Genomic DNA, 24,380 nt, shown 5'->3' with positions numbered 1-24,380 from the left:
TCACGACTAGCAAGCAAATAGCTAACGAAGTTTTTACCTTGGTCTGTGGAATATCGAAAGGTTTGGGCATTTTAAGGCACAAGAGTCAAAGGACCTTCCTACTGATACAGCTCTTTCTGTAGTTCCCCAGTGTACTTGCTTCACTCATATTGTCCTTTCTTTGCTCGTTCCTTTTTTCGGCCCCCCCACAACTCCCCACACTGACCACTGCCCAGCCCCCCAGTGTCTGGATTTGACTTTCAGTCTCCTTTGCCAGAGGGCATTGCTGAGCTCTTAGAACTGCTCAGAAACTCCTTTATGCCGTCTCACATGTTCCAGTGTGCCTCCAGAGGGTCACCTAGTAGTTTCTTGCCACACTGGGCCCGCTGGAAGCGTTGGTGGAAGAACATGAACAATCTGGCAGGGCGAGATGTTTAGGTAGCATGGATGAAGACAAGTAGGGAGCATTAGAATGACATATGGTAGTCTCCCTTTCTGTTGTTTGTTTTATGCTGCATTTTAGATGTATTCTCCAAATAAAGAAAAACATCATTTTTCTAACCGTATGTAGAGTTAACCTCTCTAACTAGGTAATTGAAACAGAAGGATGCTCATTCTCTTACAACTGACTGCTTTTACTCCTAAAACGTCAACCCCCAGATACTGTTATTAAAGTTGATTTCCTTTTTCAGCAGGCACCCTTTTTGTAAAATTTGTTTTACATTTTAGAAGTTTTACTAGTCAGTGATGAGGACTACGATTTTTCTTCTTGATTTTAAGTAGTTTAGGGATCACAGCATTTAATCAAATGCTTTAGGTTGTTTATTTTCAGATATTTAGTATTGTACTAGCCATTGACATACTAAAGCATTAGTTAAATTTTCCTCTTTAAATAGGGACTACTTAACACACCAGCTTAAATGGCCTCTGTCTCAAGTGAGTTCCTCGACTTAAGGAAATGAATTGCTTTTTTTTTTTTTAATATTATGAAATGGGGACTTCATGACTAAAACATTTTGCCAGGTACAGTCTTATTTGATTGAGAATTATTAAGCATTTCTAGAGCACTTTTTATTTTACTCAGTATTTCATCTCTCCTGTGATAATTTCTCTTAAGAATTTTAGAAGTCCAGTGTGTCTGTGCCAGAATGTTTATCATACTTTTGAAACTTCCTGAAAGGTCACCACAGAGAAGGAATGAGACTTACTCAGGTTTCAAATGACTGCCCCCCACATCTAAAACAGTGATGGATTTCTGTGCAAATTGATTTTTCATAGCATATTTTATCTTCAAGAAGTATGTAGCAAATTATGTGTATAATAGCCACTGAAATATATTCAATTTGGGAATAAAAGATAATTATGTAGAATCTTAAAACTAGTTAATAAAATCCTTAGCTTTCAAATAAACAAATCTTGATATTTGAGGTATGTAAAATCACAGGGCCTTCCCAAATGTTCTCTACCTTAATCTTAAATAAAGCCAAATGGAAAATAGAACTTAGGTTATTCTCAACCAGAAAAGTAAAAAAAAAAAAAAAAAAAGTTTCACTTTGGCCTTTGATTTTTCAGGCAATAATTAAGTTAATATACCGAGATTTTCCAAAAGTCACATAGTATTCTGGATGTTTCACTTCAAATAATTCTTACCTCAAATGAAATAGGATAGGAGGTGGGATAGAGATTTCCAGGTATGCAAGAAGGAATGTGCTTTTTTTTTTCCCCAAAAGCAGATCCGTTGCCTGTTACCCCACCTTTCCTTAAATTTCTCTTTAATTTCAGGGACATATATAGAAAGAGTTTAATTTTATTGATCCATAAACTCTTGAGTTCTTTTTGTCTTGTTTTATTCCTGGACCTGAAGTCTATTTATGAAATAAGAACTGCATTCCATTAGAAGCAGTAGACAATGGTAGGATGGTCTTCAGGGTTGGCTTTATTGGTGTCTGATCTGGAGTTTGTTGGTAAGAGTTTGCACTTTGGGAGGTGGTTTTGTGATTTTTTTTTTTTAAAGGCTAACATTTAAGTTTGTAGATAGAACACTACAACAAGGTGGAGTGTCTAATTATAACTAATGGGAGACATCTGAAGATTTTTTTTAAGTTATTTTTTAATGTGGCATATAAAATTTGACGTAGAATTTTATCACTTTTGATATTCTCACTTAATAGATTAAAGTCTAGCCATTTTTTTAAATAAAGATTTCTAAGTAAATCCTATTTTCACATTGACTTCTTTAATGAGATTTAGATTCTGCAAGATACATTAACTACTAATTAGAATGTTGAAAATTGCTTTAAAGAAGCGTATTAAAATCGTGGAAAAAATAGCAACTTTCAAACCATAATGTACTCAAACCATAAGCAAAGGTAGTGTAAATGTTCATAGATTTCTAGAGTCCCTGTTAGCATAATAGCCCTCTGTGGTTATATTCTTCATGTTTGACTCTCCGGGCTCTTAATAATGTGGCTGTTATTTTTTTTCATCAATGCCACACTCCCTCCACAGTCTTTTTAACTGTAAATATGAGGTAATAATTCTTTTACCGTTCCTTGATCTTTTGACTCACAATTCGTGGTTACTTGCTTGGTAGAAGGAATCCTTAGAAAGAGATAGTATCACTATCTGTAGTCCAATTAGTAGTAATACTCAGAATGGGAAAACAAATTGGTAATTATTGAAAATTATTTAGGGATGTGTTCATTGTTAAGACCCACCCACACCCCTGGACTTGCATTTTAACAGTGCCATTTTCTAGCTGTGAGATATCAGGCAAATTACTTCATCGTTCTAAACCCCCAGCTTGTTCCTCCATAAATTAGCAGAAGTAATAGCACCTGCCTTATAGTTATTATGAGGCTTAGATGCAAATGTACATAAAGCATTCAGTGAGGCACCTGGCATATAACAGACACTCAGATAGCTGCTAATATTATCAGTCTGCAATCTGGGGGTTCAGTTAGCCAGTCATTAGCAATCCGTTGTTTGTTGGGACATACCAGTGTCCTCTAGTAGTCAGTTGGACTCTACTGGCAGTCAGAGAGTAGACAGGTCACTCCTAGATGAAACAGTGTGTTCGTGTCAGTGACTGGACCCACATCACAGGCTCTTATCACAGAAAATAGATGTTAAGGCCGGCTACATTCTGGTAGTTGTTGGTTACTAACCAACCCCCAGAAATCAGCTAGAGCGTATATAAGAAGAAGAACCGGCCTCCAGTCACAAGTAGAAGCTGTGAACAAAATGCTGGGTGAAAACCTCAAATTCAGGGAAGTTCAATGACATGTGCCCCCATGTAATTGGTGGTTTGAAAGGGGAAATAAACTAGAAAAGGGACCATCTAGATTTTCTTTCCTTCAGTCAAATGCATCGTGTGGACAAATCATTTGACCTCTTAATTTTATCTTTTGCAAATGGGATAATTCCTGCTTCTTCCTTTCTAATAGTGGCATTATAATAATGGAAATGAGTTGATAACTGGGGATAAAGTATTCAGCAAATCAACCTTACTATTTTACAGTCTGTTTTTGAGAAATTTTGTTCATTGAAATGGTTTTCAGCATAGCATGTAAAACCCAACTGGGAAATTACCCGCAGACTTGATATTTAATTGATAGAACTGAAGCATATCCTACATATTATAAATTATTCTTTGGGTTTCAGCCATTTTTGCTTTTAAATTAATGATGATGATGCTAGATTTATAATAATAGTAAGTCACCTATCAGTGAGGTTTCAGTGAGGCTTTTTAGGTCTCTAGGTTATTTGAGATAACTTTTTTAAAATTAGCTCTTGTCCTCCCTCTACAGGAGAATTTGCAGCCTTCAAGTAGCCACACCATCATGGCAACATCTACTCTTATTTCTTAAGTCTTGTGTTCGTACAATTTGTTAACATCAAAACACAGTTCTGTTCCTCAAATCTTTTTTTAAAGATACAGAATTTTCAATGCATAAGCTGGTGTGGAACAGAATGGAATTTCCCATCCAACAAAAGAGGGAAGAATGTTTTAGGAACCAGAATTCTCTGCTGCCAGTGTTTTCTTCTTCAACACAAATACCACGTGCATACAAGTCTGCCCACTCCCAGGAAGGAAGAGGAGAGAGCCTGAGTTCTGACCTTTTGATGGTCAGGCATGATGGAAAGAACCTGCTGCTACAGCTTGGGAGATTGGCTGTGGAGAGCCTGCCAGTCAGCTCTGCCCTTCTAACTGCCAGCTCAGTGTGTGGCTGGTCACCTGACGGGGCGGCTGCAATCGCCAAGCATCGTTCTCTTTCCTGTTCTGGGATTTTGTCGTGGAGCTCTTTCCCCTAGTCACCACCGGGTCATTTCTGAGGGATGGAACAAAAATGCAGCATGGCCTTTCTGTGTGGTGCATGTCCAGTCTTTGACAAATTTTTATCAAGTGAAGCTCTTATTTAAATGGAGAATGAGAGGCGAGGAGGAGATACGTTTTGGTGTAGAGGAAAAGGGAATGCTGCATCTTTTTCCTGACCTACTGGGTTTCTGGCCTTTGTTTCCTTGCTCACTGAGGGTGTCTGCCTAACCAAGCAGGCTGGAAAGTGCTGGCGCACATTGCCTTCTTTTCTCACTGGGTCCAGCAATGAAGACAGTGTTGGGGATTTTTTTTTTTTTTTTTCCTCCACAATGTAGCAAGTTCTCAGGAAAATACAGTTGATATCTTCCTCCTAAGCTCTTCCAGTCTTCAAGTACTTATGTGGCTACTTTGTCCAGGGCACAAAATGCCATGGCAGTATCTAATTAAAAGCCTACAAAACTGCTTGATAACAGTTTTGAATGTGTGAGACATTTATGTAATTTAAATGTAAGGTACAAGTTTTAATTTCTGAGTTTCTTCTATTATATTTTTATTAAAAAGAAAATAATTTTCAGATTTAATTGAATTGGAATAAAATAATACTTCCCACCAGAATTATATATCCTGGAAAATTGTATTTTTGTTATATAAACAACTTTTAAAGAAAGATCATTATCCTTTTCTCTACCTAAATATGGGGAGTCTTAGCATAATGACAGATATTTATAATTTTTAAATTAATGGTACTTGCTGGATCCACACTAACATCTTTGCTAATATCTCATGTTTTCCTCCAACTTACTCCTACACTACATCCTCCATCCTCTTTCCAGTCTTTTATCTAGAATATGCAACCTAAAATAAAAATGGTGGTGTCTCCATTCATTCTCCTCCTTCCTTTTTTCCCAAGCCTGGTCTTCAAAAGGTTGGGTAATTTGGCAGCTGAGTTCCCCAAGTAGAGAATAGAGCAATTCTAGGTGTATTGGGACTGAGGGGGAGGGTGTGTGAAGCCTAACATCAGTTGTTTCTATAGAAGGAGCTACGTGGTATTAGAAACATCATTCTTTATCTTTGCACAAGTGGAAAGTAGAACTCAGCCATAGCTTCCTTTGGCCTTTACTAAAGGGTAGCATAAATTGCAGTAGTAACAAAGAAAATGACTCTGGAAGTATTAATGACAAATACCTCCCTTATCATGAGTCTTAGAATCTCTTGCCAGGATTTAGGAATGTAAATCAAATCAAATGTACTTAGCCCAACCAAGCTATGTAGCCAAGGACCTTAAAGAAATTAGCCAGGACCTAAAAAATAAATCAGGGAATTAGAAGTTGTTATTTAAAAATTTCAAATTGTAACTGATCCCACTATCTTTCAGCCTATGAAGCTCACTGTCATTCCATGCTTTTTGCTAGAATACCTGTATTCAGAGGAAGGCCTACTGAAAATTCCACAGACCTGTGAAAGGTTGTCCTAGTAAAATGGAAAATATCCTGCAGTTATTAATGAGTTTGAGAAGCAGTGTGTTCTGAAGTCCCACATGAGCAGAGCAGTATCTTTACAAAATTCAGAAATTGCGAAGAGTCATGCCGATTTGAGGAGCATCTTGTGTGCATAAGGCTGGTTCTCTTTTTAAAGCATTATTTTTCTTTTTAAATATGTCCCCAGACATGCTTTTAAACTGGTTGTTGTGTTTGCTTCACCAAGAGCGGAGAGAGCTCAGTCGGAACAGAGGCATGTGGTGCAGAGCAGGTGGAGCCTGCCGTCGGGTTGGCGGCTCGGCAGCAGGACGACCCTGGGGCCGGAGCCCAGACAGGCACTAGTGATGGAGGAAGCTTAGCGCCGGAAGGGGCGACACGCTGTTTTCTTCCATCCTCTTTAGAATAGGTTGCTGTCTCAGTTGAAAAGGGGGAATAGACTTGGTCTCAAATGAAGCTGTGCCCAGTCAGAAGCCAGGCTCAGGGTATTCTTGAGAGATTTTTATAGAGCCCTTAAAAAATAAAAATAAAATTTTAGTATTTCTCATCCCTTTTTTCCATCAGATAGTTTTTTCTGTAGTTTACAAATGACATGATAAAGGGGTTTCGTCTTATTTTTGGATATTTAGATTACAGATAGACTTGTTGAGCTCCTAAGAAGATACAAGGAAGAACTCCTTGTTTGTGCAAAGCACTTTATGGATAATTTGTATAGAGAGTGTGTGGCTGCTTTGATGACTATCCTGTAAGGTTGTCGTTACCTGTCTCTTCCTTAAAGTGGCTGCAGTGCCTTCTATAGCGTATTTTATTTTGGGTAAGGACAGGTGAAGCCTTCTAAAAAATTTGAGAGCAGACATAAAAGATTGTTTCAAAATACGTAGTATTCCCGATGGACTTTTTTGTCATCAAACTAGAGTTCAGGGTCTAGACTTTTGCCACTGAAATAACATTGACCAAAAAGTAGTTTATAAAAGGGATTTGTGGATAGAAAATCCAGTGTGGTCATTTGTACTTACATGCACCTTAAAAGAAGTTTCTGTCTAGCTGTCCAATTCTGGTTCCTGAACATCGAGGCCCTGATTGCACTTACAATCTTGCAGGATATACTGGGGCATCCTAGAAGATAAAATGCCATATAACACATACAGGTTATATTTATGTTGGTATTGGAAGAGAAAGAGCATTACATAGTTACACAGAGGCAATCAAGACTCAGCACTGTCCACCGGGAACTCTGTAAATACTTCCTAGATTCTCCTTTGGTGCAGTCCCAGCGCTCTCAGTTCACGGTGTTCTCTTTCAGTCAGCAGCCAGTGCTGGAACTGCTGCCCACGCTCCCAGGACCTCACCTGCCCCTCGTGTGCGCCCGCTCCCCAGCCTTGTGCCGACCCCACCTGGCTTTAGTTGGAAGCACATCGTGGGGTTCGGGTGACCTCTTCAAAAAACTACCTCCTCAGAACGAGGTAATGAATAGTTCGTTATTTTCAAATATGAAAAGTCAGGAGCTCTAGAACATGAAGATGATTGAAGATTTTAACTTTGACGTGTACTTGTATTTGAGCACTCTCACTCTGTCCTAAAGGGCATTGTGCATTTCAGCAGTAATACTGAAAAATGTAGCTCCGAGTTTCTGAATGTTGTTGCACGTGGTGCCAGCATCTGTTTCGGGGTCCGTTTCAGAATCTTCACCTTAAGTCAGTTGCATGAAATTAAGTAGTTACAGTAACAATTCACTACAGTGATACAATTATGATTTTCAGTAGGCGTGGCAAGACCATATACATCTTCATGGTGAGTGAGCCACAGCTCCATCACATGCACAGATACTCCTATCGAGAGACTGCCCAGCTGAGAGGGTAGAATGATTCCGTATGATTCTCTTCTTTGTCCAAGTTGGCACTCTGAGCACTAGAAAATCAGCACCTTGAGACTAGCAGATTCCAACCATTAGGCTATTTTTTTAAAAAAGTAACCAGACATGGAAAGTTTACTGTTGAGTATAAACAGCAAACAGCTTACAGGCCATACATTGACATGGTGTAGGTGAGGCTCTAGAAAAATACCTTGACAATTTGCCAAATGATCTTTACTGTGCCTTCACGATGCAATAAAAAAAAAAAAAGCTAAAATTTTAGCAGAAAAAGTGATTTGTGAAGAGAGCAGCCACTCTGGTCCAACTCAGCTGTGTTAATATTTTTTAGAGTGCAATTTAGACTGCAAAGACAAATGCACTAAAGGGTTATAGCCAAAATCACATTTAAAAAATGAGAAGACACACAGGTAAATTTTCAGTGAACAAAATTATTTTTTTAAAGCACATAATCCCTAGTAGAGTCAGATATATTTATCACATAGAGCAACTAGGTTGAAAATTATAGTTCAGTGACATTTCTAGAGAAACTTTTTCTACTCCAATAGGATCTTCAAAGCATGGAACTTTTATATAACAGAAATGTTTGACAGACATTTTAAGGAGTTGCTGTAGTTTGGGGGTCAGAAGTACTATATGCTGGGCAGCGAACACTTCTCAAGAGTGGGAAGGAGGAAGCTAGTGCAGAGGGCAGACTTTGATTTTATCAGTTCCCAGAGTACTGCTGCGAACCTAAACAGTGATTTTTCAGTCTAAAACGTAAACTTGCCCCCTAGGACGTGTTTGCAAATTAAGTGGGACTGTCCTGCTAATGCTGTTCAGGGTGCTGTGGGGACCAGACGGGGTCTCCGGGTCCCCTTTACGAGGGGGCATTGGAATAGTTAATGACGTGGCCGGTGCGTGTGAACTGGACACGCTCCACGGTGTGCTTTTTGTATCTCGTTGCATTTCTTGCCGCCCCCAGGAAAGGCAGCGTACTGTCTTCAGCAAGTTCTCGAGATGTTTCTCTGAGCTGCAGTACTGATGCCCATAGGTGGTTGAGCACCCACGGAGCGCATAGCATCTCTGCCTGATTTGTATATTGGCCAGAGGAGAACCAAATGGCCAGTGATCGCTAGCTCTGGTAAAATTGAAGATACTGGTAAGATTTTTGTTTTATCAGCACACTAGAGAGTAAGCTTTGTTTTGTTGTTTTCAGATAACTTATTTTCACTTCTGTTTGGGCAAAGACATTGAAATTGAAATTTAGTCCTAAATTTTGCCAGTGGTGGAAAGGGTAATTAACGGTTGCTATCAGGATTTTTCAGGTAGAGGAGGACAGAATCATTAAGTCTTAAAATCTTCAAGTAAGGTAACAGTGCTTTAACATGCATAGAGATGGTTCATCCTCACCTCAGAGTGATTAAGCAGATCTTTTATTTCAACATCCACAAGTCAAGCTGTTAATTTTTTAATCCTTTTTTTATTTAACTTTTTTTACCCTTTGACCCCCTTTACCCACTGTTAGTTTTATTAATTACCAAATTAGTTTTATTAAAATGTTTAATTTTATTAAAATGTATTTTATTTAACAAAATTCTGTTTTGACTAATTACAGTGATATAACCAGTTGTGCATGAGGACACAGCCAGTGTATCTGGGGTGTGTGTGTGTGTGTGTGTGTGTGTGTGTGTGTGTTTGATAAGTTTGTTTTTTAAGAATTCTGTAGATTGAAGTACTCTTGGCAAACAACTGAAATGTGTTTGTTCGTGTTAGTATCAAAAGCAGGATTCGTGCGAACCGTCTGCTGCGCTGGCAGGTTGAGCAGCTGGCTCCGGCACAGGCAGTAGGGAGTTGGGCAGGAAGTTGGCTGAAGAGATGCAGCAGGGGAAGGGCTCCATTTACAGGGGTGGGGATGGGGGGTTATAAGTTGCTTAGGACCGGTTTTGTGTTGAAAATTATTCTGTGTTGCATTTGTGTGTTAAGCCTTTTTTAACCCACATGTATCTTGGTGGAAGAAACTTCAGACTAGCATAAGCAACGAAGTTCAAAGTAGGCACAAATGTAGAGAAAAAGTGGACCAAAATGGGAGGCGGGAGGGTGTGGGAGGAAGTCTGGGGCTAGGGAAAAATTGATGTGACGGTGGGAAATAAACTATAATTACCTGAAATAAAATGTAAGAGTGCAATAAGTGTGCTTTTTATTCTAAGCTGTGAACAGTTTTTTAAAAAAACATTCCTTCCTAATACATTTGTATATGTTCCATAGCTGATTAAAACCAGCTATGTAAACATATAATGCCTTTTTATTCGTGTTAATTACCAACATAAGTGGCTAACCTTTGTCTTATTTATCTTCATGTTATATTAGTTTACATACAGGAGTGTGCGTGCGTGCATGTCTGTCTGTGTGTGTCTGTGTGTATGCTGTACCTTTCCCTGTTTGGAAATGCATTCGTTGGGTCCTCTGTTCTTCCTTTGGCCATGCCACAGGTTATGGTCTTGATTTGGCCTTCATGATATTGCCTGATTTAAAGGACTCTATCACAGTGATATGTTTTTGTGGTGATCTCATTTGTTGGTTGTACCCTCTGACCCTTTCCTCACTCAGCAGTTGCCTTCTTAGGAGCGCACAGCTGATCGGGGGATTGAATTTGACCGTTCCTCAACATATGTCCCTTTGAATCCTAGTTCAGTATTTAGGATTGCTCTTTGATTTAAACCAAGAAAAAGGAAAATACCCCCCTTTTCATTTACTTCTTGGTTTGAGGACAGTTCTTCTATAAGGGAGAGGAAAGGGAAATCCTTTGTGTTTTAACCGCAGTGAATTAATGGCTCCTGATTTCCCGCTCCAAACCTAATGACGATTCACACATACATTCCTCTCTCTCTTGCTGCCTAAGGTTTGGGTTTAGTTCACTTCAGTTCCACTCAAGCATTGAAAAGGTTCTCATGGAGTCTGGGGTGTGCCCAGTGGAAAAAAAAAATGGGGACTTTTAAATTGTCCACAGACCTCTTTATACCTGCTTTGCAAAAATTACAATGGAGTAACTATTTTTAAAGCTTATTTTTCAATTCATAAAAAAAGACATTTATTTTCAGTCAAATGGATGAAGTCTCCCTGTTGTCCCTTAATCTTCAATGTTTGCTTGAATCTTTTTTTTTTTTTTTTTCCTTTTTAATTCTTCCCCATACCCACTTCTTGATACTTTGGTTCTTTCCTGCTCAGGTCCCTTCATTTGTACTTTGGAGTTTTTCTTGTGTAAATTTGTACAATGGAAAATATTGTTCAGTTTGGATAGAAAGCATGGAGAATTTAAAAAAAAAAGCTGAAATTCAGATTGAAGAGATTTATTTCTGTGTAAAGTTATTTAAAAACTCTGTATTATATAAAAGGCAAAAAGTTCTATGTACTTGATGTGAATATGCGAATACTGCTATAATAAAGATTGACTGCATGGAGAAGTCTTATCAAGATTCTTTTTCTAGCACTATCACATTTGACAACGTAAGTAGTCAGGATTCTGACAGTTCTTCAGGCAACGCAGAGACTGAGAAATGTGCCTTTGGTTTCATGTCAATTACTGCTGGGTGGGTAGAAGTTACTTGTATGGAAAGTATTTGTGAAGTTGTCAAGATGAATGCCTGCTACATTGTACCAGCCGCACTCCTGTGTTGGGGACAGCCTTCTGTCCAGTGTTGGCGATGCCCCTCAGGTATTTTATGACGCTGTGACCTGACTGCTCCCCTGCACTGGCTCAGTTGAAGTGTGTGCAGTAATTGAGTCATTAAAGTTAAGCGTCTCGTCTGGAGAAGATCCCCTTACAGTTGTGTCTTTCAACTTTTTTGACACAATGTCCAAATACATTTTCTGTGGGAACACGAATGTACAGAGACATATATATTTGAAACTGTGCATTGTGTTTTATACTGTTTTTTTTTAAAAAAATGCTGGTTACCCCAGTGAGTTGATTTCGTTTATGTGATTTCATGACCTCAAGTTTGAAAGACCCCTAGAATAACTTCAAGCTATGTCAGGTAACTGGGCAGTTTCCAGAAGAGAAGTAAACCATTTTAAAACCTCACCGGGAAACCCTATGTCCAAGAACTCTAAGAAGGAACAGAAAAGTCTTCAGGATGGCACGTTATTTGAGGCATCTCCAACTAATCATAAAATTCTGGCTTTCTCATCTAAAAAAATGTAATTCTGTAATACAAACATTATAGCATTTAAGAAACTTTTTTAAGATTTTATTTATTTATTTGACAGAGAGAGACAGCCAACGAGAGAGGGAACACAAGCAGGGGGAGCAGGAGAGGAAGAAGCAGGCTCCCAGAGGAGAAGCCTGATGTGGGGCTCAATCCCAGAACACCGGGATCACGCCCTGAGCCAAAGGCAGACGCTTAATGACTGCGCCACCCAGGCGCCCCAAGAAACTCGTTTTTAAAGAAACTTCATACATGATTACAACAGAGTGGGGCCTTATTTTTTAAGACTATTATTCTACAAGAGGTTTTCCTTAAAATTTAGTCCAGAACATGAACGCTTTCATTACTGTGACAAAATTCTATTATAAAGCACCCTACCATACTAGGGCTGAAATTTTATCAGGGGCTGTGATCATTGGACCTGCTGTCTGGGTTATATAGCTCTCCTAGGCTCATAAAGTGTTAGTGCAGGTTTCCTGAAGGATATTCTGGTCCAAGTCCCTTCACAGTCAGTTACTGATTAGGAATCCCCAGAAATGACTTCCCTAGGCTCATGGAGCCAAGACTCAGGACTTCTGTTTTCAAGAGCAGTAGTATGCGCTGTGGGTTTATTATATATAAATAATGTGTATTTTATTTATATATATACACGTGCATATATATAAATAAAAATATATAATTCTGTTATGGTTGTAACAGCTGTAACAAAATTTGTATAGAAATGGGTGTTGAGGGGCGCCTGGGTGGCACAGCGGTTAAGCGTCTGCCTTCAGCTCAGGGCGTGATCCCAGCGTTCTGGGTTCGAGCCCCACATCAGGCTCCTCCGCCGGGAGCCTGCTTCTTCCTCTCCCACTCCCCCTGCTTGTGTTCCCTCTCTCGCTGGCTGTCTCTATCTCTGTCGAATAAATAAATAAAATCTTTAAAAAAAAAAAAATGGGTGTTGACTCCATGACACTGAGTCTGTGGCTAGAAATGGATGTTGTGCCAGCCATACTCCACTTGCCCCTGCTGTCCTGGCCATTCGGGTGCCACTGCTCAGGTAAGTGACAGAAGGTAGAGGCCTAGCTGCTGAGGCAGGTCGACCTCTTCCACAGAAGTGTCTCGGGGGCAAGCAGACCCGAGATGCCTTCCAGACCTTCCTGTAACGTGCACACAACCAGGTGTTCCTTACGCACTGTCTCCCGTGTTACTTGCACTCAGGGTTCCATAGGAAACTGATCAAGTTATAATTTGGGTTAGAATTTGACACTCAATTTGATGCCATCAGTAATTTCTTCACCACCTGCCTTCCCACTTGCAAAGGTAGGTTTCTGCTCTCCATCTGTCAGACCACACCCTGACACTCGCTGGGAGCACGGAAGACATTCCGAACGTCGGTCTCCTTTGTCAGTGGAGACGGGCGGCACCGCATCTGCTGGCGTATCTGTTCACATGCTTCGTCTAGGGGGTTTTCTATACAGATCAGCCTGGGAGTCAGGGGTCACTATAAACGTAGCTTAGACCCAGTGGTCTAGAAATAACAGTTGCTTCCATTTAGAGTTATTCCCTTCAGAGCCGATGTGGTTCTAAGGGTTTTATGTGCTAACGCATTTAATCTAATCCCTTTTACAAACCAGGAAGTTGACGAAGAGATCACATAAATAATCTGCCCAAAGTCACACCAAGTAAATGGTGAAGCAATGAGTCAGATCCAGCAAGTTTGACTCCAGAGCCTGAATTCTTTAGCACTGTGCCAGTTTTCCAAACTGCAGGTTGAGTCCCATTACTGGGTAGTAAAATCAGTCTCAATCAACCATTTAGTATGTAAACCAGAATAAGAAAGTAACAGCGTATATCACAGATAAGTACTGTTTCACAAAACTTCTGGATTATATACATACACACACACACAGGCATATGCGATGTAAAATTGTGAGTAGGCCATGACCGGCCTAGAGCCAGCCAGCCAGGATCTGAACCTGTTCCACCTTTATGACCTTGGGCAAGTCACCTGTCTATAGCTCAGTGTCCTCATCTATAAAACAGAAAGAATATACACTTAATACATTAGAATTAACACATGCAAAGTTCTGACCACCGTGCCTAGACCACAGTAAGCCCCGAGTTTCCTCTATTCGACTACATAGAACCATCAATCAAATGTACTTAAACATCCCTTTTGGGGCCCTCTCCCACTTTAGTTTCCCATAAGCTGTACAGCTGACCTTTGAACATGGGTTTGAACTGTGTGGTCCACTTTTACATGATTGTTTTCAATAAATACAGCACAGTCCCCTAAATATATTTTCTGTTCCTTAGGATTTTAATTTTTTCTCTAGTTTAAGAATACAGTATATAATACATATAACGTACAAGACATGTAAATTGCCTGTTTATGTTCTCACTAAGGCTTCCGGTCAACAGCAGGCTAGGAGGTTTTGGGGGAGCCAAACGTGATACCTGGAGTGTGACTGCTCAGGGTTGGCACTCCAACCCCTGCGTGCTTCGAGGCAAATGTGACAGGGTGGAGGTCATTACTGGAGAGAAGGCTGGGGACAACTTCTGCATCAGCTCAGATTGGTTTCACAGCCCGCGTATGAAAAGGAGGATCCAGTATGTGGAGGCCACACTGGCTGGGTTTAGAAGACTGCTGTTTTTAAAGTTACCTTTAATTCCAATCAAGCAACTCGGAATGATTTCTAAGGAAAAGAGCTAATGGGATTATCCTACTTGAGTTCACGGTTACAGTGAGTACACATGAATGAAATGCTTTGTTGGCAGGTGGGAGACAACAAAAATTAGACCTAAAAAGTACAGAAAAGAGATGGCCTTTTAAAGAGCTTCCATATTTTCAGCTGAGCTGAGGCTGCTCGCTCTTACCCACGTGAGTAAACACAAAACCAAGAGAAGTGTCTCTGGCACCGCGGTGTCAGGCTCGGAACCGCTAGAGCTGGCAGTGGGGAGGGCGGACTGGTCCCCTTGCTTCCACTTTGCTGGCACTGTGTCCACTCTGACAACTGAGGAGAACCAAAGCGGGAGTGGGAACCCAAGGATCACCCTGTTCAGAGCCTGCCAGAGGCTTCTCACTGCACTTGACATAAAACCTAAACCTGTGCCCATGACCTGTCAGCCTCACCTCGTCCCCGTCCCCTCACCTGCTGGAACCCCACCGGACTTTGTGTTCTGAAACAGTGACCTTGGTCCCATCCTAGGCCTTGGTTCCTGCTGTCCCCCGTCCCTTGAGCGCTCTCCCCTTAGAATGGTTCCTCCTCCTTGTTCAGGTTCCACCCGCACAAAGATCAGTACCCACCTATCTCTAGCACATCGCCCAGTGTTATTTCCTTCAGAGCACATAGTAAATCTCACATAATCGATTAGTGTCTGTCTGCCCTTCCTAAAATCTAGCCCCCTTAAGAACTGAATCATGTCTTACTTAGCACTGTATTCCCAACACTTCAGTGGTCAAAAACTTAAAAATATGAAGAGTTATGCTTCTGGGCCAGTCATTAAGCCACTCTATACTGCAGATTTTTATCTGTGGATAAAAGAAAATACCGTCCTACATACCCAGAATTGCGACACTACAGAAAGTTCTAAAGTACAAACACATTTTAGGAAAAGGGGACTATCCCATTTCACCCATACCTCCCATTCCTCCAGCCCTAAGAAATCCTACTTAGACGTGTGTCTTAGGTCCACGAATGGCCACTCAGCACAACACCCAACCCAGAAGGGATATATAAATACAAGAACTGGACTGCACGGACCTCTAACCTCTGTATATCAGGGCAAGAGTTTTCACACTGTCAACATACACGTGACTGAAACATTCACTAGAAGGCAGGCAGTCTGGCACTGCGGTCAAGTGTACGGTCAGACCTAATGTCACCACTCAACCATGTGTGACCCTCAGGCAAAACTACTTCATCTCCTTCAGACTTAAGTGCCTCACTGGTAAGTGGAGCTAATGTCTCTCTACACCATGGGGTACCCAGAGGGTCCACTGACAGGGCCTGTAACCAGTTAGAACAGCAGCTGGGAGCACAGGAAATAATCCATAAACGGTGGTTGTCATTATCAGAAACATCCATAACTCAGTTCCTTACTGTTGACCAAAACACTTTAATTTTACAACTTTCATGTACAATATGAAGTCCGTAACTGCTGGAAATTCTCACCTGGCTCCTGCAGGGAAACAAAAGTAGAAAGCTTTAAGTACTTTTATTTTCAATAATTCAAATTCATCATTTTGGTTCATTCAATTATTCAAGCAGTCACTGAACACTGATGATGTGAGTCATCCTCTAGAGAAGCAAAGTCACCTTGCTTTCTCAAAGAGTCGACAGTCTCATCTTTAAAGCAGAATGTTAATGACTGCGTGTGAGAATATTGGGGACTCCATAGGAAGAGAAGAGGTTAGTGCTGGCAGACACATTACACAGGGCAGCAGGGTCCTGGCAAGGACTGGGACCTCTGACCCAGAGTAAATCCAGAGACACAAAACAAGTTGGAACACAGCTTAACTGACTGCCTGCCCTTCGGTGACATTTTTCCCTATCCCCCTTCTCCCTACATACCCCAAAACTGCTGTAATTTTCATGTTAATAAGCTACTTCTAATTAAAATTATAATAACAATACTAATATGATGTAATAGGAACACTTTTCATTTACTGCTTCCTAGCCTTTAAACCAATTCCCAAAAATAAATAAAACAATTTCCAAGGCACTCTGAGTGATGGCAATTATTTTATGTGCAATGATTAAAAACACATTACGTGAGAATGTCTTAACTCCTGAGAGGTTTGTGGGAAAAGGGGCTCCTTTTTCTAGTACCCATTCCTAGTACCTTCCTTTTGAAAGAAGAAAAATTGATTCCTAATTTGGAAAAATGAAAGGGCCATAACCTTTTACTGTTTAGGGTTAATTTCCACACAATTCCATATCATTACATTCCCATATGCTGGAACTTTCCATTTAGACACTCAGGGTGAGGAGCACCTGGGTGGTTCAGTTGGTTGAGCATCTGCCTTTGGCTCAGGTCATGATCCCAGGGTCCTGGGATCAAGTCCTGCATCGGGCTCCCTGCTCAGCGGGGAGTCTGCTTCTCCCTCTACCCCTCACCCCTACTCGTGATCTCCCCCTCTCTCTTTCTCTCGCAAATAAAATCTTAAAAGGAATAAATTTTTTTTTAAATGCCATCAAGAGATGGCTAAACGGGACCCTAAATTGTAACACAACTCAGGAAAAGAGAATTTTTTAAAACAAAGAGTGAAAAGGAAGATGAGATCAAAAGAAGAGGATGGCAGGAAGACAGCAAATACAAACATACTACAGGCAGAAATCAGACACGATATAGTTAATTGTCCTTCAGGAATTTGGGGCATACCTGCTTGCAAAGAATTCAATCTACATCTTCAGTCTTCATCATCAGGAAGGATACCTAGTTCTTCATCCGTCCACTGGGAAGGATCTGGATATGGAAAGTGACCCTGGTGACAAACATTAAAAGTAAAGAATCTATATTCCATACAATGAATTAAACGTGTGTGTGTGTGTGTGTGTGTGTGTGTGTGTGTGTGTGTGTACATGGTAAGGCTGTCATATTCACAAACCTTGACATGCCACAGGAACAAATTCTACTACTTTAACTATCTGATGGTCCAACTGTTCTTCAATTTGCTCACTATAGGCTGTGGCCTGAATTGTAAAAGGCCCATTCTGGAGCCACCAGCCTGAGCCAGCATTTCAGTATGTGTTTGTGATGGAGGAAGGGAGACAACAGATTTCAAAGATATCCCCCATCTCGACGTGTGTTGGAGCCCTGATAAAACAGAATGTCTCAAAGTGTCCTGTCATGGCTGCCGACCTGGGAGAGATCTGGGAGCCTCAGGTGGGCTCATGCATCTTCAGTCCTGATCTAGGACGTATCTGGTGGCATCACTGTCTCAGGCCAAGCAGCCACATATCCTCCTCACAGCTGACCTACACGGGAGCTAGGGGAGACTATATGCTGCCAGTTCACAGACACTAAGGAGCTCTCTACTGGGTGACAAGGGCACAGAGAAGTTCAGGAGAAATGATACGTCTAAGACGTGTACCTTGAAGAATTTTCTCCTACCCTATCTGAATCAGCAAGCACAGATTTTGATGGCTTAAAGACGTAATTTCCTAGAGAACAGGGTCTGTGTAAAAGTGATAAAAGCTTACTCGAGGCTAATGACATGTTAGAAAGTTACCACTAGCTAACTTCTCTCCTTAGGACAAATTAGCCCCCATCTCTCCCACCCCAATCTGGCTGCCCTGGGCCTCTAGACAGACTAGATGACATTCAGCATTTAAAGAAATCTAAGTGTAAAACTTAACCCACTGACGAACCCCTGGTTCAGAAGGTAAAACAATTAGTTTCTAGTCCTCCTTGCAACTATGGCAACCTAACAGAAACCCTGAGAGATGAACTACCTACAAAAACACCTGTGAGTCAGGAAAGGTCAAAGGTAATGTATTTCATGAAGCAACAGGATTCCTGCACAAACACAAAGACGACACGGTAAAGGGATATATCCAGATTAAAAAATGGTCTACAGGGGTGCCTGGGTGGCTCAGTCATTAAGCGTTTGCCTTTGGCTCAGGGCATGATTCCAGGATCCCGGGATCGAGCCCCGCATCAGTCTCCCTGCTCCCTGCTTCTTCCTTTCCCACTCCCCCTGCTTGTGTTCCCTCTCTGGCTGGTTGTCTCTGTCAAATAAATAAATAAAATCTTTAAGAAAAAAAAAAAAAGGTCTACAAACAGGGAGGAGGGAAAAAGAAAGCTAAGCTATTAATATATTAGTAATAATCTAATGAGTTATAATATTCTATTAATGTATTAGAATTATTGTCCTGCACTTACCAGCACAGCATCTGAGTCATGCCAAAAACGCCAGAGAATCCAGAACCACATGGTCCCACTGAATATCTCGGCCTGGACCACCTGGGACCTGGTCAGCTGGGGAAACTGTCTATACCGCGGCTCGATATGCACACCGCCACCAGCACTACGAGACAGAACAAAAGGTCATGCAACTTGGTACGTCTTCAAAGTTTGAAGTCATCCAAAACTTTTGAGTTCCATCTAGAAACTAAGTCTAACATTTCTCATTTCCTCCACGAAGCACAGGATGACAGAGCTCCATAATCCCTCGAACTCATTTTTCATAAGCTTGCTTTTAAACTTGTCTGGCAGCAAAACCTGGCCTGCGTGGATGACAGACTATTATTTCCCTTTAGTGAATGTTCATGGGTTTTACAGCAGAAATAGGAACGTATTAATAATGGGGTACTGGCCCCAAAGTTTCAGTTAAGGGATGTGAACCTGCAGTGGTCGGTCACTTAGATTATCCAGAAAAACAAATCAGAAAACTAATCTCGTTCTGTTTAGCCGTATCTATTTCAAAGGCAAATTATATCCTCTGCTCTATTACAGTCTTTATTAATATAAAGAACACTATATGGAAGAGAAGACTCAGCAAATCTTTTATTTATTTATTATTATTATTTTTTTTTAGCAATCTCTACACCCAATGTGGGGCTCGAACTCATGACCCTGACTGAGATCAAGAGTCGCATGCTCCACCTGACTGAGGCGGCCAGGCGCAACAGCAAACCCTTTTTAATAAGCTAATAGCTCTGAACAAAGCAGAGAGCCTTAAACAGTAAGTATGAACAACTTTTTCTGCGTTTTTTTTTCACTTAGATTCTGTTGACAAATTGTGGGACACAATCCATGAGGCCTGCAGTCATTTTATTCAGTTAGAGTATAATTATTATTGACTGACTCTAACTTAAATAATATTTGTACTTAATGGCGTTACTGTCAAGTTCTATTTAGCGGCTATACATATTCAACTATACAAAAATAGATACAGAATTTAAAGAGAATTTCCATAGAAAATGTATTCACAAATTTCATTTCAGGTAACAGCTTGTAAAACAATGTGCTCTTTTGTGCAGCAAAAACTACCAAAACGGCACTAACGTTTCTTCAAACGGCGCCGTAGATTTGTATGAATCCACCCACAGTCCCTACACATACTACCTCCTACCCTTCTTAGCCTGTCCCGCTCATAAAGGCTACGAACACTTACATTTACTCAGTGCCTACCGTGTGCCAGACACCACACGAAGCACTTGATACGCATTATCATTTATTTTCATAACCCGATGAGACAGATCCTATGGTTCTTAATGTTTACAGATGAAAACACGAGGGTATTATTTGGAGGCAAAGCCTAAGCTCTTATATTGCCTATAAACAAACAATATTAATAATTTTCTCAGTTTATGAACCAAAGACAGAGTTCTTAATTAGAATTCCCATCAGCATGATACCACACTTGAAGGGATAGTTTCATTTTTATGTAAACATTTATTCAGTATATTAACACTTTTATTTGGAAGGCTCTACATAAAATATTGACAATTAGCTATGGATGCTGTAAGAGATGGCTTTTATTTTTGCATATGTATGTATGTGGGGGGTTTTGTACATATTCTTCTTAAGTTTTTATTTAAATTCCAGTTAGTTACAATATGGTATAGTATTAATTTCAGGTGTACAATGTAGTGATTCAACACTTGCACATGTCACCTGGTGCTCATCACAGCAAGTGCCCTCCTTCTTCCCCATCACGTGGTTCACCCATCCCCGACCCCCTCCCCTCTGGTAACCACCAGCTTGTTCTCGGTAGTCTGTTTCTTCATTTGCCTCTTTTCCCCTCTTTCCTCATTTGTTTTCTTAAATTCCACATATGAGTGAAATCATATGTTTTTCTCTGACTTACTTTGTTTAGCGTATTACTGACTAGCTCCATCCATGTGGTTGCAAATGGCAAGATTTTTCTTTATGGCTGAGTAATATATATCTTTTTAAAAAAGTGACCACATATTACTTTTTTTTAAGATTTATTTGAGAGAGAACAAGGGAGCATTGGGGGGGGAGGGTAGAGGGACAAGCAGACTCCCTGCTAAGTGGGAAGCCCAATGCGGGGCTCAATCCCAGTACCCTGAGATCATGACCTAAGCCGAAGTCAGACGTTTAACCGACTAAGCAACCCAGGTGCCCCTGACCACATATTACTTTTAATAGGCTCCCTCAAGCATCATTGCTTTACAACCTGAAGAATACATCACGCTATTTCTGTAATGCCATCATATGGTAATTCTTTTAACAGTATTTATTCAGGATCCATCTATGCATACACTGTATTATACAGAGCAACCATGGGGATGGGAATTCAATATACTGTAACAACAGGCTTCCTCTTTGATAGGTTTTAGATACAATCTAGTTATAAGGGCCCATCGGTTAAATTCATTAAAATAATATTTGAGAATTACAGTTCAAACCCACTACCAGAAACTCTCCACATCTCATTATTGCTAGAGTGACATGTTGTTTTAACTATTCTTTGAAACAAGTGGGTCATTGGGACACCCAGCTGGCTCAGCTGCAGAGCATGTGACTCTTGATCTTGGGGTTTTAAGTTGCAGGCCCACGCTGAGTGGACAGATTACTTTAAAAAGAAAAAAAAAAAAAAAAAAAAAGAGGGGCACGGGGATGGCTCAGTAGGTTAAGCAACTGACTCTTGACTTTGACTCAGGTCATGATCTCAGGGTCGTGGGATCGAGCACCGCGTCAGGCTCCACATTCAGCACAGAATCCACTTGAGATTCTTTCTCTCTCTTCTTCTGCCCCTCCCCCTGCTTGCGCTCGCTCTTTAAAGAAATAAAATTGAGAGAGAGAGAGAGAGAGAAAGAAAGAAAGAAAGAAAGAAAGAAAGAAAGGGAGAGAAAGAAAGAAGTGGGTCACTGATTGCAAAGTGGAAATCTTTTTTTTTTTATTTTTTAGATGGGGGAGGGGCAGAGAGAGAGGGAAAGAGAGGATCTTTTTTAAGATTTTATTTTAGAGAGAGAAAGCGCACAGAGGTGGGGGAGAGAATCCCAAGCAGACTCCCCACTGAGCTAGGAGCCTGACGAGGGGCTCAATCCCAGGACCCTGAGATATGAGCTGAACCAAAATTAAGAGTTGACACTTAACAAACTGAGCCACCGGGCGCCCTAAGATGTAAATCTTTTTGAACAAAGCTTTGAAATGCTGCAGTTATAGAAAGGAATGGATGACACAACAATCTCCATGATTAAGGAATATAAAGATTCCACAAATGTCTGACTATGTCCTGTTCCAAGCTGGGTTGCTAACTGCACTATGGCAAACTAAATACGCTGAAGAACCCACCAAATTGAAATAACTAAAATGCTAGATGGAATTACAAAAAAAAAAAAAAAAAAGCATCTGCCTTCGGCTCAGGTAATGATCCCAGGGTCCTGGAATCGAGCCCCACATCGGGACGGGAAGCCTGCTACTCCCTCTCACACTCCCCTTGCTTGTGTTCCTTCTCTCGCTGTCTCTGTCAAATAAATAAATAAAATCTTAAAAAAAAAAAAAAAGTTGAAAAAAGGGGTGCCTGGCTGCCTCAGTCAGAAGAGCATGTGACTCTTGATCTCGGGTATATAGATTACTATAAACAAACAAACAAACTTTAAAAAAAAAAGTGAAACCAGATCATATAACTTTCCTGCTTCAAAGTCTCAAACAGCTTCCCATCATTCCTAAAATAAAATCCCTACAGGACTGTCACCGACCTGCCCCCACCCCCCCCCCCGACCTCACCTCTACCACTCTCCCCTTAGCTCTGCCCGTTCCAGCCTCACTGGCTTGTTTGTCCATCATCAGCACTCAGAGCCTCGACACTTGCGGTCTCCTCATCAGAGGCTCTTTCTGGCATCTTTGCTTGGCTGACCTACCACTCAGGTTCAAATCACTATCAGGCCTCCATTGCCACATCATCCTAAGTACAATATCCCATCCACCCCCAGCCCAGGCACTCTCTAGATTAATCCCCTGCTTTATTTCTTCATGTCACTTAACAGTACCTAAACATGTTCTCTTCTACTTGTGTCCTCTCCAGGATGGAAGTTCCCTTATCTTTCCTGTATTCTGCTCTATCCCTACAACCTAGAAAGGACCCTGGCATCTGGAAGATGCTCCATACTTATCCACTTAATTACCACAGAAGTAACAACACCTCAGTGAAGAGAAGCACTCCCCAGTTTTCCCACGCAGGGTCAAGGGCTATGGCTGGTGGTTTTCCAAAGCTGTCCTCGTTTAGGTCATGCAGGCCTTTTCCTTCTTTCCATCCCACACCTGTCCCAGCTCCACAGCTTTAAGAGACATGTGACTTTAAGCAAGTCACTCCTTTAATTTTCCCGAGTCTCAGTTCCCTAATAACAACAGTTAAACAATACTGGTAAGGTCCTTACTAGGCAGCAGCAGCTGTCTTAAAATATGTTACAGAATTGTTATTCACTCAGTTCCCTGGAAATTGACACTATTATCCCCCTCACACGGGTGAGAAAACGGAGGCAATTAGAGATCAAGAAACTTTTCCAAGGCCAAACAGCTACAGTGTGCCAGAGGTGAAATCTGAATTGAGGCCAGAATCCTGCCTTTAACCACGACCCTACACTGCCTCTTGGAAAAATGTAGATGATGATATAAGGGGCCTGGAACATCACCTGTAAAATCCAATGTTCTACTTTCCATCCTGCTCTTACTGAATCTCTCTGCATTACCAATTTGTTTTTGACAGATGTGCCCTCCCTTGGCATCCCAGCACTGTGCTCTCCAGTAGAATGTTTGGGGTACTTCACAGGTGACTCTTCTTTTGCTCGCTCTCAATTCTCGTGTTGCAAGAGTGAACCCTAATACAAATTATGGGATTTGGGTGATAACAGATAATCAATTCATGGAGAATGTTGATAATGGGGGAGGCTATGCATTTGTGAGGCAGGGAGGTTATGGGGAAATCTCTGTATCTTCCTCTCAATTTTGCTGTGACCCTAAAACTGCTTTAAAAAATAACATCTAGGTCCCCCCGCGGCACCGCTGTGCTACTCCTTGCCTCCCACCTGACGCTTGGAAAAACATACGGTACAAGTTCTTTTTTCGGCCAGAACGCCCTCTCATCCCCAACTCCTGCTCTCGCTTCCAGATTAGCTCCAGTTTGCCTCCACGATCAACTGAACTTCCCGAGGGCAGGCTCCCCTGGGGCCGGAGTGGCCCGATACACAGTTTAAAACCTGCCAAGCGAACATTGTCCCGGCGCCCATGGACCACCCCCAGCCAGCACCGACGTCGCGGAGCCGGACTCCAAGTCCCAGCATGCCTCAGGGCAGAGGCCGCTGCAGGGACCCGGTCCGCCCCAGGTGCCCGGCGTCAAGGTGAGGGCGTCCCGAAGACCGGCGTTTTCCGTTAGCAGGCGAGGCCCCTCCCCCAGCCAACACTCACTGACGGACTCCACTGCCTCCAGCCGCCGGCGAGCCGGGGCCTCTGAACAGCTGGCCTCCAAGGCGAACGAAAGGCGCCAGCCGCGTCAGAGCCGACATGCCAGCCCGCGTCCCGATGGCACTTCTCAGGCCGCACCGCCTCGTACGTCACTTCCCTCCGGCGCCCCGCCCCGTGACGTCACGGCG

The 24,380-nt window shown here is 41.6% G+C and overlaps 2 protein-coding genes across 6 annotated transcripts in view; one reads left to right on the top strand and one right to left on the bottom strand.

The window, feature by feature from the left end:
* Positions 1-11,082, top strand: part of BRAF (B-Raf proto-oncogene, serine/threonine kinase) — a 168,820-nt gene extending 157,738 nt beyond the window's left edge. For all 4 annotated transcript variants that reach the window (XM_044388764.3, XM_057304059.1, XM_026512282.4 and 1 more), the window contains one exon: positions 3,789-11,082. In XM_044388764.3, the coding sequence (XP_044244699.2) occupies positions 3,789-3,811 (23 nt within the window). In that variant the 3' untranslated portion in view covers positions 3,812-11,082. The remainder of the gene's footprint in view (positions 1-3,788) is intronic.
* A 4,828-nt stretch (positions 11,083-15,910) lies between these two features.
* On the bottom strand, positions 15,911-24,347 carry NDUFB2 (NADH:ubiquinone oxidoreductase subunit B2). Of its 2 annotated transcripts, XM_026512258.3 has the most exons (4): positions 24,196-24,345; positions 18,700-18,844; positions 17,197-17,299; positions 15,911-15,993 (listed from the first exon to the last, which is right to left on the bottom strand). In XM_026512258.3, exons 1-3 carry the CDS (start codon positions 24,291-24,293, stop codon positions 17,225-17,227), a joined length of 318 nt encoding a protein of 105 aa, XP_026368043.1. In that variant the 5' UTR covers positions 24,294-24,345; the 3' UTR covers positions 15,911-15,993; positions 17,197-17,224. The 2 variants fall into 2 exon arrangements, with proteins under 2 accessions (XP_026368043.1, XP_057160041.1); XM_057304058.1 differs by having other exon boundaries at positions 15,911-17,299; positions 24,196-24,347.
* Positions 24,348-24,380: the final 33 nt, after the last annotated feature.

The sequence above is a fragment of the Ursus arctos genome, unplaced genomic scaffold, assembly GCF_023065955.2.
Source record: "Ursus arctos isolate Adak ecotype North America unplaced genomic scaffold, UrsArc2.0 scaffold_3, whole genome shotgun sequence".
NCBI lineage: Eukaryota > Metazoa > Chordata > Mammalia > Carnivora > Ursidae > Ursus > Ursus arctos.
Note: the sequence above shows the minus strand (reverse complement) of the source record. Positions and strands in the feature narration are given on the sequence as shown.